Source organism: Myotis brandtii, unplaced genomic scaffold (assembly GCF_000412655.1).
Source record: "Myotis brandtii unplaced genomic scaffold, ASM41265v1 scaffold488, whole genome shotgun sequence".
Classification (NCBI taxonomy): Eukaryota; Metazoa; Chordata; class Mammalia; order Chiroptera; family Vespertilionidae; genus Myotis; species Myotis brandtii.
Window position 1 is genome coordinate 2,287,606 of NW_005368638.1, and position 12,120 is coordinate 2,299,725.

The 12,120-nt window shown below is 40.2% G+C and overlaps 1 protein-coding gene across 23 annotated transcripts in view; it reads right to left on the reverse strand.

The window, feature by feature from the left end:
• CLASP1 (cytoplasmic linker associated protein 1) overlaps positions 1-12,120 on the reverse strand; it is a 285,149-nt gene that overhangs the window by 95,130 nt on the left and 177,899 nt on the right. For 13 of the 23 annotated variants that reach the window (XM_014547896.1, XM_014547897.1, XM_014547893.1 and 10 more), the window contains 4 exons: positions 8,913-8,975; positions 4,794-4,897; positions 2,928-2,951; positions 1,252-1,496 (listed from right to left, as the gene is read on the reverse strand). In XM_014547896.1, coding sequence (XP_014403382.1) covers positions 1,252-1,496; positions 2,928-2,951; positions 4,794-4,897; positions 8,913-8,975 — 436 coding nt within the window. The remainder of the gene's footprint in view (positions 1-1,251; positions 1,497-2,927; positions 2,952-4,793; positions 4,898-8,912; positions 8,976-12,120) is intronic. The other 10 variants (XM_014547902.1, XM_014547910.1, XM_014547911.1 and 7 more) reach the window with 3 other exon arrangements.

Here is a 12,120-nt window from a genome sequence, read left to right on the forward strand (position 1 = left end):
TAAAAGCCTAAGCGACTGGTTGCTATGATGCACACTGACCACCAGGGGACAGACGCTCAACACACAGGATCGGGCTCCCTCCTGTCTGGATCAGGCCTGCGGGGATCGGGTTCGGGCCTGTGGGGATCGGGATGGGACCTGCAGGCATCGGGATGGGGCCTGCAGGCATCGGGATCAGGCCTGCAGGGATCAGGCCTGTGGGGATCGGGCCTGCGGGGATTGGGCTCCCTCCTGTCTACATCAGGCCTGCAGGGATCAGGCTGAAACCAGCTATCGACATCCCCTGAGGGGTTCCAGATTGAAAGAGGGTGCAGGCCAGGCTGAGTGACGCCACCAGTGCACAAATCCGTGCACCAGGCATCTAGTCTACACTAATAAAAGAGAAACATGGTAATTAGCGTACGACCGCTACCCTTCCCATTGGCTAATCAGCATATCCTTATGCAAATTAACTGTCAGCCAAGATGGCGGCCGGCAGCCATGCACTGAAGCGAACAGGGAGGCTTGCTTGCTCCAGTGATGGCGAACTCCAACGTTCCCCGCCTGAATTGCCGGCCTCTCAGCTGCAACTCTAATTTGCATGTTTCTCTTTTATTAGTGTAGATGGTTTGTCTATGGTGCCTTAGATTTGGTAAAATATGGTATAAAAACATACTTTTTTGGTATGTGTGTAATACCTGCTCATGTTAGAAAATTTATGAAATACAGGAACATAAAGAAAAAAGCGAAAATATTAAATACTGTTACTATTAGTAGTCCAATTTAGTAAATCAATTCAGGATCAGTTTAGTATTTATAAGCTACATATATGCATGTGTATTAAAATTTTTTAGACTGAGACTGCTATCATCTTACCCACAACCCTAAAGTGTAATGAACCACACCAACCTGCAGAGTTTTCTTTTCTTTTCTTTTTCCAAAGCAGCTGTGCCATTTTCTTTCCCTATCAACTATGAGTGACAGTTCCCAGTTTTGTTTTTCACCTAAATTGCAACCTGCACCACGATTTCTCAAATAATAGCTACCAGCCAAATGTGAGCCATCAGGGAACCAGATGTTTTTATAAATCTAATAAACTACAGAGAACTTGCCAGATATTTCAAAATCTCTGGAAGGCAAAGACTAGGTCTCGGTCACCTCAGCACCTTTGGTGCTGGAACTCTGTAGGGGCTCCACAAACGTCAGAACCCCACCACACCCCTGATGTGGACAGTATGGACTCGAAGCAGCTCACCGAGCCACTGCCCTCACCTCAGTGTTCTCTGGCTCTTCAGTAAGTTCTGCAGGCCCAGAAGCCCTTCTTTCCTCTCTGACCAGTTTGAGCTGGCGCAGTGGTTGAGAACTTCTGCCACATCCTCGGTCTGCCGCAGGTAATGGGGAATGCCGCCGTTCCTGGAACCATACGAGCGCTCAGAGCAAACACTCGAGGCATCACTGTTGGCATCGTCGTCAGAATACATCCCATAGGGCTCATATCTCCTCCTCACAGGCTTCTTCTGCCAGGTCCGAAGAGGGATGGGGGTGATGGAGAAAGAAGTGGAAAGATGAAATGACCGTGAGTCATCCCAAACAAATCCACCACCAACCAAGAGTTGCATGTCAAAAGATGCACACGCAGATGCGGGGCACCACACCTGCCTGTGTTTACAGATTAGGGAGTGAAAACAGGAAGGCAGATTTCTGGAAGACATAGAGAGTTATAAGCAGAGCACCTGTAGCAGAGAAAAAGAGCATGGTCTCTAGCACACTGTATGGGCTTCTTGGGTTATAATCCTGCTGCCACCACTGGCTGGCTGTGTGACTGCAGAAAGCCTCCGGCCCTTTCTGCTTTAGTTTCCCCATCTTTGAGATAATAATTACCCCCCTTACAGGCTTCTTCTAAGGATTAAATGTTGCCTGGCTGGTGTGGCTCAAGGATTGAGCATCGACCCATGAACCAGGAGGTTCGATTCCCGGTCAGGGCACATGCCCAGGTTGCAGGCTAGATCCCCAGTGCAGGAGGCAGCCGATCAATGATTCTCACTCATCATTGATATTTCTATCTCTCTTTCTCCCTCTCCCTTCCTCTCTGTGAAATAAAAACATTAAAAAATAACAAATAAATAAATGGAATTGTATGTTAAATAACCTGGCTTAGCCACCTGACACAATGCAAGCTGTGCACCCACAGCCTCTTCCCAACCAAAAGTAATATATCTTGAGCATGGTCTATGAGTAAATTTGTTTGAATACTCATACTTCCTTAAAGTCTCAAATGGAAATGACAGGGGCAGAGTAATCTATGTACAAGGATTCCTAAATTATCTGAGCCACTTTTATTAAGGACAAAGTTTTACAGCACAAACGGGCTTCCTGTAGATTAGCATTTCTCTTACCCTGAATACAAGTTAAACCCATAAATAATACAGCAACAGCTAAATAAAATTGATAAAATTTATAAAATACAATTTAAGAGAAAAACACAGTTATTTGCTTAAACTGTACAGATGTAATTTCCTAATAAGGTGGTTTTTAGTACATCCCAAATTGCTCAGGACAGTGCTGCTCTATGCCTCATTAGTAAGCCCCTTTCACTCTCAAAAGTATGGCCACCTTACTTATCCAGACACTAGATCCCTCAAATAAGAAAAATATTGAATATATCTAATCATGAAATAACGACATAAGAGTAGTTATAACTGGGGTTTAAAAATGAAATTAAACGCTATTGGGAGAAGGCACAGCTTTACATTAAAAATAAATACTAGAACAAATAGAGTTGCCTGACTCCACCATTAATAAAAGTGTCACCAGATTCAACAATATCATAATTCAGACCAGAATTTCTATATTGCACTACTGTTTTTGTTGCTTTCACTAGCTCCTAAAGGAAATATACTTGCAACAGAAAAAATGGAGTTGTAAAACAAATGTTAAAGCACTGGTACCTTGCTCCTGGAGTCTCCTAACAGCTGTAGGCAGGAAAATATTGAAGGATGGGGAAAAAGCATAGAGAATTATGTCAGAAGCATATGTGGGGATCATTCTTGCAACAAAAGTGTACAGCAAAACATATCTTAGCAAACCAAAAATACAGAGTAGCAAGCGATTCATATCACGTGAGATCAAGTGAGTAATAATAAAGAATGCTTTCACAATGGCATTTCCTAACCCTTCTAGCCTTCTTACAAGACCTTCCTGTGCTTGCTGTAATTCTCTGCTAAAGCTCTCCCACACCGAGGGACATCTCCTAAGTCATCATTAATTCTGTGGTCTGTCGCTGTGGTACATTCTGTCTGCCCCGAGCTTCTATCCTGTGAGGCAAGAATCGTGGACCATTTTGCGCTTTCTCTTCCGAAGCAGGACCACCGGAGAAACCAAGCAGTTCAAACAAAATTAATGAGGGCAACGTGAGTGTTAATGGAGCTAGAGCTCAGAGAAAAGCCCAAGTCAAAGAGAGCCGAGATTCAGACTCTCCAGGCCTGCTCTGCCTCCTAGAACTTTGTGCAGTCCCTCCGTAGTTCTTCAGAGAACTAAGAAACCCCCGCCTTAACTGGAAGTCCCATTTAACTAAGGATTTGGCACATCTATCTTTTCCCAACCTCTGACCTCCACTGCCTAGGGTCTCTGAATAAAAAAGAAACAGAATCTAAACATTGCAACTTGGAAGGAAAAACAGCGTCACAGAATTCTGTTCCAGCTCCTGACTCTTAAGTTAAAGCCCCGGATAGAGCAATCTCCCTCAATTCCTGCATGTGCCAGAAAAGGCCCACCTGCAGAGCACCTCATGCAGGAGCTGGCCAGGCAGCCCTGCAGAAAGGAAAGCATTATGAGAGCAGCAAGCTGCCTGCTCACAGCCACTTGCCAAAAAATCTGAGCAAGAACAAACGAGAGAGAGAGAGAGAGAGAGAGAGAGAGAGAGAGAGAGAGAGAGAGAGAGAGAGAGAGAAGAAAGTCAGAATCACTTGTAGCCACAAACCATACATTTTGATCACACAAAACATGGCTGAATTAAAACTTCAGGGTCTGAAAGGTGGATGCTTCCTTAGAGGAGAATAAATCTTCCAACAGCAAAGGCACAGCCAGAGGTCAGACAGTTCTAAAGAGAGCCTAGTTTAATGCTGAGCGCACCAAACAAAATACCCCCGCGGCTGTGCCCCTACTCGCTGAAATGGATCTTTAGAAAGCACCTTGACCACTAGCAGACTCTATTAAGGACCTTTTTGCTATAACCATGAATGTAAGGGCCTCTCAGCACTTCCTATTGTTTTTTAGATATTACATTATAAGGATGCAAAAACATACTCCACCCGTGCTTGATAGCCTCAAAGGGCTCATCTTAAACTTGGGGGAAGTTTCCATATATAATGACTTACAAACTCATTTTTAAGAACAAACAAACAAAAAAGCAAAGTGATATGGAACAACTAGTGAGGCAATGGAATAAATGCAGATTTTCAAACCACAAACTCTATGACCTAGTATAATAATTTTTTTTAGGTTATGCCATCAAAGCTTGTAAAGCAATAGAAGCAATAGAATGGGGAAAAGATGCTGAAAAAAAGAAAAAAGAAAAAAGACACCCAATGACATCAGAGAAGCCCAATGTCATCATAACTTCCTCGATACTGAGGAGCACAGAAGAAATACTTGATGCTAATAATTTCTGTAAGGCCACCTTTCACTTAAACCAGTAATATAAATTTACCCAACTTAAAGAGTGTCAAGGTAACCTGATTTGGAGGCACTTTTCTGTTAAGACAGAATAATTCGGATGAGTAGTCAAAGAGACGGACAGGCACTGTGACTCTTACCAAAGCGTCAGCAACAGCAGCTTCAAGATCTGTGCTTGTGCTTAACACGCGCATGGCATTCACAGAACCCGGTATTCTTCCTGCCTGGCCAAGCCCAAACCGGTCTATTTAAAAAACAAAAGCAAAAGATATGTCACTTTAATTCACATTTTCTCAATTTCTTTGCAAGCATCCCTCCCTCTTCTCACCTACAGAACAGAGGCTCTGGGAACTGCCCAGCCCATTTAAATACATTGGACTTGGAGTTTTAGCTACACTTATTTCCCAGTGACAGAGGGTAGACTGTTCGCAGTTAGTACCATCGTGCCACAAAGCATCCTGACAATTGAAATGGTTCTTTAATGATATTTTATTTTTGAAAAGTGCTGAGATATAGGAGAGAGCAACTTATTATATAGAAGGGAGCAGAGCTATGGGTTGAGTCTCTCAATCTGTTTAGCATTCCCTCTAGAGCAGCTGTTCTCAACCTGTGGGTCGCGACCCCTTTGGGGGTCCAACGACCCTTTCACAGGGGTCGCCTAAGACCATCGGAAAACACATATATAATTACATATTGTTTTTGTGATTCATCACTATGCTTTAATTATGTTCAATTTGTAACAATGAAAATACATCCTGCATATCAGATATTTACATTACGATTCATAACAGTAGCAACATTACAGTTATGAAGTAGCAACGAAAATAATTTTATGGTTGGGGGTCACCACAACATGAGGAACTGTATTAAAGGGTCGTGGCATTAGGAAGGTTGAGAACCACTGCTCTAGAGCAAGCATGTCAAACTCGCGGCCCACAACAAATATTTTTGTGGCCCAGCCAATATAAACATATGTAAGAAACGTTTTAATAAAAATTTTGTAACTTAAATTTTACAATATCCTGTAATACATAATTATTAATAACGAAGTATAATGTTCGCTAATGACTGATTACTATAATCGTGTTGCTTTCATTTCCCTTCCGTGCCTTATGCACAGGCACACCATTTATCTCCACTAATACCAGCAGCAAATATTTTAGCAGCCGACTCATTAGTCTTGGACTGACTTATTTCGTGTGCACAACAGGAAATATTTCATTTTCGGAGAACAAAAAAAAAATAGGTTTATTTGTGTTACGCTTATTAATTTGTGCAGTTATTCAGTGTCTGGTAAGTTAATGTTCAAGAAAAAGTATTAATTTTTATTAAAATGTTCTATTATTTCATATTAACCATTACTCATTTATTTCAGCCCTTTGTATTCAGCATGTCTCTATCGAAATAAACTTACGTTTCTATGAAAACTGAAGTTTTTATTTTTTTGAGGCCCACATAAACTTAAACCTTGTTTATTTGGCCCGTGTTAGCCTTTGACTTTGACATGCTTGCTCTAGAGCAGTGGTTCTCAACCTTCCTAATGCCGCGACCCTTTAATACAGTTCCTCATGTTGTGGTGACCCCCAATTTCATTGTTACAAATTGAACATAATTAAAGCATAGTGATTAATCACAAAAACAATATGTAATTATATATGTGTTTTCCGATGATCTTAGGCGACCCCTGTGAAAGGGTCATTCGACCCCCAAAGGGGTCTCGACGCACAGGCTGCTCTAGAGTCAAGTGGCCCTGAGGTTTGGTCAAACTAATTAGGACGCTTCAAGGTTACTGTGGCTGCAGATAAATGAGTTCTAATGCAATGTGCAATAGTCAAAATTTAAAACAAATGTATTCAGTTGATCACTGTGCAAATTTTCATCAGTGTCAATACTATTTAACTATTATTAATTAAACTCAATTAATTTTAAGCATATGTTCATCATAATTCCTGTATCACCAAAGGTTATTTAAATAAATGTATTAAAATTCTTTAATAATCACCACAAAAGCTAGCATTACAACTGCAAAATATTAATAATTAAGATAATATTGTATACATTTTTCCTGAGTCCCTGAAGGGTTTTTAAATGATAGTCTTTATACATGTGGACAAAATGGATAGAATCCAAAAGATTTAAAACAAATTTTACAGTTCAAACAACTATTCTAAGCTTGCTAATGATCATGGACAATGAAAACTAGCTTTTTAAAGTCCTTTACATTACATTTGACCAGCCTTCCTTAAGAAGTACTGAGATTTAAACTATAATAGAAGGTCCATGTAAATTATACTTCACAGGTATATCACACTAGTTTCTTATTTAAAATGCTAAGATATATTTTTTAAAAAGCTTTGGAAGAAATGTTAAGATAAAAAATGCTTTCTTTTTATTAACATATACTGGACAAGGAAAATCTGTTACTAGCCATATAAAGCATTTACAATAAAAGGAAAACTAGTATTTGTTTTAAATAAATTGATCTTTCCTATAAAGTAGTATATAAAATCTTACAAATAAGATTTTAGATATATAACAAACATCACCTACAAAGCCGGTGAACTTTAAAAGTGAAGTGTTATTTAACGCTTTTAAAATGCCAGTTTCAAAACATTACATCTTCCATCGCCACAGAAAGAAAAAAAATGTAAACAGTGCTAATCAAAAAAGTTATACAGTCATGAATTTTTATAAAGAAACAAAAATTGTATGTTATACTATCCCCTTTTTTAATGCACTTGCTGATCATATTGAATGTCAACTTAGTCACTTAAGGCAATTTAATGTGCCATATAAACTATAGAGAAACCACAAAACAATTACATCTACATACTTATATAGATATAAATTACCAGTTGAAATATGAAACGAGTATAAATTTGAGATTTATTTTGCACAGTTTCATAAATGATCTTTGTTCATTTTTCCCCCATTAAAAAAGGGTAGATAGTAAGGGATTTATGAATAACAGAATGAAAGTAATTCAGTTAAAAGCCATTTAAAAATTACCAGCATGAACTTAAAAACGAAGTCTACATAAAATAAAATAAGGAATTAGATCTCATGCCAGCAGTTCTTGCTCAAGGGATAATACTGATTTTTCAGACACAAAATTAAAACTAAAAGAACAATGCAATTAATTAATCTTGCTTCCCAAATGCACACCGCTTTGTCACACAGTGTCTGCAGCTCATTCTATATGTATCAGAGATCATTGAATTCCAAGTCTTAAGAGGAAATGTTTGGATCTAAGCAGAATTGTAAGCCTTTTATTTCAACCAGAGAAAACTCTGTTCTGCATTCTCGCTGCTCTGATACTATTATAAAGCTCCATTTCTAAGCGATGGATACAGATGACTGTACCCAGTCTGGCCCATAACCTTCAGGGGAATGGGAGAGCATATATTTTAAAAATGCATACCTGGTTTCATTTAGAGGAGGAACAAAGAAAATATCTAAATCAGTGAATTGGTCACAGTTATCACTTGTGACTTAATAAGATTGTGTCTTACTCAATACTGTAGTCATTAGGGTTTCTAGTATCTGAAAATGATGCCAATTAAATCTGGCAAACTGATATATATATATTATTGTATGCTTACGTTTGCCCCAATGGCTAACCAGTGAATTTTGGGTATTGTCAAAAAGGGGCCGAGATGGAAAAAGCTTGGGGACCAAAGGCTGCAAAAGCTACCACTGGCCTGACTATGTTATCTGAATCATGATCTTCTTTTTCCATAAAAGTGTTAGGACATTCCATTTATTTTTATACCTATAATTTTACATATGACCTACTTTGGTAACTAAATAGTACCTCCAAATTAGAACTTGACACTAACTGACATTAATAATTATCACTTTATTGGGAGTAAAGACTTGGGAGATGAAAGACTCTGTTGGATAATATTCATACTCCACTCCCCACAGGACCCTTCTGATACCTAAAGTTTGGGTGCTTTCCTGGGGGAGGGAGCAAAAGAGGGTGAGAAGTGCCCCCCCCCCCCCTTTGCTTTGCTTCGTTTTAACATAAATACGAACACTGGAGAAATAATGTTGTCAAACAAGCTACAAAGCATCTACAGCCTATTAACAGAACCATAAACATTCAACAACTTAAAAAAATTCAAGCACATTGGGGGGTGAGGGGGATGAAGTGCATACATGCCAAGTGCTAGCCAACACTGATGAAAACGAATGTAAAATGAGTGCGGAACTAGGAGAGATGGAGAAGCCAAGGCATGCAGTTAGCACTTGTTCACCTGACTGCCCGACAGAGTCAGCAGTGGAGAGAGCGCTAGTGGACCTGGAATGCCGTCGAGAGGCTGCAGGTAAAAGGAATGGTGACACCCACAGGATTAACACAGAGGTACCGAGACAGACGCCACAGTCCAAAGGAAATGCAGCGACTGCCGCCACGGGGCCGCGTTTTCTCATGAAAAGAAATAGTGCTAGATATGAATGGATAGCAAGGGCCAATCCCTAAATTCCACGGCTGCTGGCTCTCAGGCAGCTCTTAAATACATAGGCACTCAAAGGCCCTCTGTAAGGCATTCCTTATGGATCAACGAATTCAGACTCCAGGTGGATCTTTATTCCATGAAGCCTCTATCAGCCATTATGAAATATGCAACATGAAGAACATCAGGAGTCACCAGCACCGTCTGAATCCGAGTCGAACAGCAGGATGGATTCACTCAGCCCACAAGATGTCTCATCAGTATGTGATGCACATGTAACCATGCACCAAAAACAAAAGAGAATTTATAATGTCATCTGAACACAAACAGAATGAATCACAAGAAGAGGGCTCAACAACTGGACTTCCATCCTCCCCAGTCAAACATTTGTTGTTCTGTTGCATGGCTATCCTAATTAATGAATTTACTTTTTAATTATTGAAAATTTAGTTTTAAGTTTAAATGGCCTTCCTGGGAGAGGCATTTGCAGTACCACGGTATGAACACTGCCTCTGTAATCCAACTGGGGGCAAAATCCTGGTTTGATCTGGAAGACCTCGCGCAAAGTACTTAACATCTCTGTGTCTCTGTTTCCTCATCTGTAAAATGGTGCTGATAACGGTACCTACCTCTTGGGAGTTAAGAGAATTAAGAGCTCATACATACAGCACTAAACACAATGCCAGGCACAGAACAAACAGTGGTTAAAAGTCACCGTAGTGGTGCTGGTCGTGGCAGTAATAGTGAAGAGTGAATTCCAATGCACATCTATACATTAAATATTGTTTCATTAGCAAGTATTCATAATAAGCATATTAAGTCATCAATCGGAGGAAATGCATGCTAAACTACGTCCTCGTGGAGACAATGACTTTTACAATTAATTATCAAATTTAGACTTGATTCAAACATGAATTTTTTTACCAGAGTGCCATCCAATATGTGGCTTTTCTTTACCTCAGAAAAACCAAACAAGGTAATATGCTTCTATCCATTACTCTGGAAAGAACATGATGACTGCACCCCAGAAAGCCCCTCAGTTTAACAGTAATACTGAGCAGAGTTACTTCTCACACACACTGGGGTGCAGTGTCCTGCACACGTCAACATTCACTGTCATCAAATATCAAAACATCTCCAGTACAATTTATTCATTAAAGACCATGTCACTTGATGAAATGCACATATTGGTTGTGTATGTGGTATTAAACAGCAAAGGCTACCTACCTGGTCAATGAGGACACATTTTTATCATCTTACAAAAAGAAAACTTAAGAATTCCTAATTCTTCAAGAAGCACAAAAATAAATCAGCAATCTCTAAAACAGATATTACAAAATAGTCCCTTTACTCAAATAAGGAAGATGGCAAAATGTTTTTTTAGTCTGAAGCCAAATAATCATTTCCTTATACAGGTTGATCAGAATCACTTAATAGTTTAAACTAAAAGTAGCTTTTAAGGAATACATGATCTAAATGTTTCTTATAAAGTGTCCTTTGGTTCTATTTCAATAAAATATTTTATAGTAAATCTGTCGTGTAATGAATCCTTTGTCACAATCTCAGTAAATACCGGAAAATGGAATCCAAGGTGAAACCATTTACATCAAAGTCTTATTTACAAATGCTAGAGCCCTTAATTTCACTTAAGTCTTGTCATTATAACTATATAAATACATACTCATACCATTAAAATGGCCCAAACAATCTAGTTATAAAAATGCAAACTTAAAGCCAATATACAGTCACATAATTACCTTCACCCCACACCCTTTTTGGAAAGTGAAAATTGACCATGTGAGTTGATACAAAGGGGCACTAACACACAATCTCGCTTATTTATAAAGGGGGTGGGAAATAATTGTTTAAGTGGATAAGAAAAAGAAGAACCCTTCACATTCTTTGAAGGGCGTAGTAAGTTCCCCTGGGGACAGCAACCTCCTGGGACTTATCTACGAATCCCCAGGTCCTAGCCCCAAGCCTGGAAATCAGGATTCAGAGCCCGCTGAGCGCTTCCCTTTGCCTAAGCCTGCAGAGGCCTCACAGACAGCATTTAATACATTTCAGAGAATAAATGAAACATGTGCTGCTTTCAACTGAGGCAGGGTAACAACCAAGCTTTGAAATCAGACCTGGATTCAAACCCAGACCACTGCATAGCTGTGTGACTTGAGAAAGTGGCTTATCTTGATTGAGCCTGTTTTGCCATCCATAACAGAGGGTGATACCTATCCGAGGAACCATGAGGGATTAGGCTCAGCATGGTGCCAGTACACGTGAGCGCTGTTGTTCCTGTGTAACAAAAGTTTTATAAACAAATTTAACCCATGGAGGGAAGCAACGGGCATGGTATAAAAGTTCATCTGAAAAGATGGTACTACTGCCTCACCACCACCGAAGACACATGCGGAAGCCGGAGCCCATTCGGAAGGGAAACAGCTGCACCCACGTCGTCTGCCTCAGTGGGAGCAACATGCATTACGCCCCCTGGGCTGTCACCAGACACAGAGCAGATCCCTTTGCCAAAGAAACTGAAGACAGACTAGCTCACTCAGCTCCTCGGGGTTTGACTGGGACCTCAAGAGAGCAGCGCAACCTGCCTGGTCCAAAGACCACAAGATGTTACACAGGCTGCGTCCATGGACAAGAACAAAAATGCCAGGATGTGTATGGAATAAAAAGACTGAATTGCCTCTAAGAGACAAAGTGGCCAATAAACAGACTGACTTGTTCACTTATGTAACCAGTTTTCTAGAATAGCGGTCGCCAACCTTTCGGACCTCATGGACCACCAGTGGTCCTCAAACCACCGGTTGGCGACCGCTGTTCTAGAAGGTCAAATAGCGAGCAGGATATACAGAAATAAATTCTTAACTTAAAAGGAAAAGTCACCAGTTCACTCAGAAAAAGCCCCACCACTGCTGCCCTTGACTGGTTGGGAAATCTGATCTGTCCCTCAGATTGCTGGGAAAGGGTTGAGCGCACCAGGCAAACTGCATTCCTCCCAGGC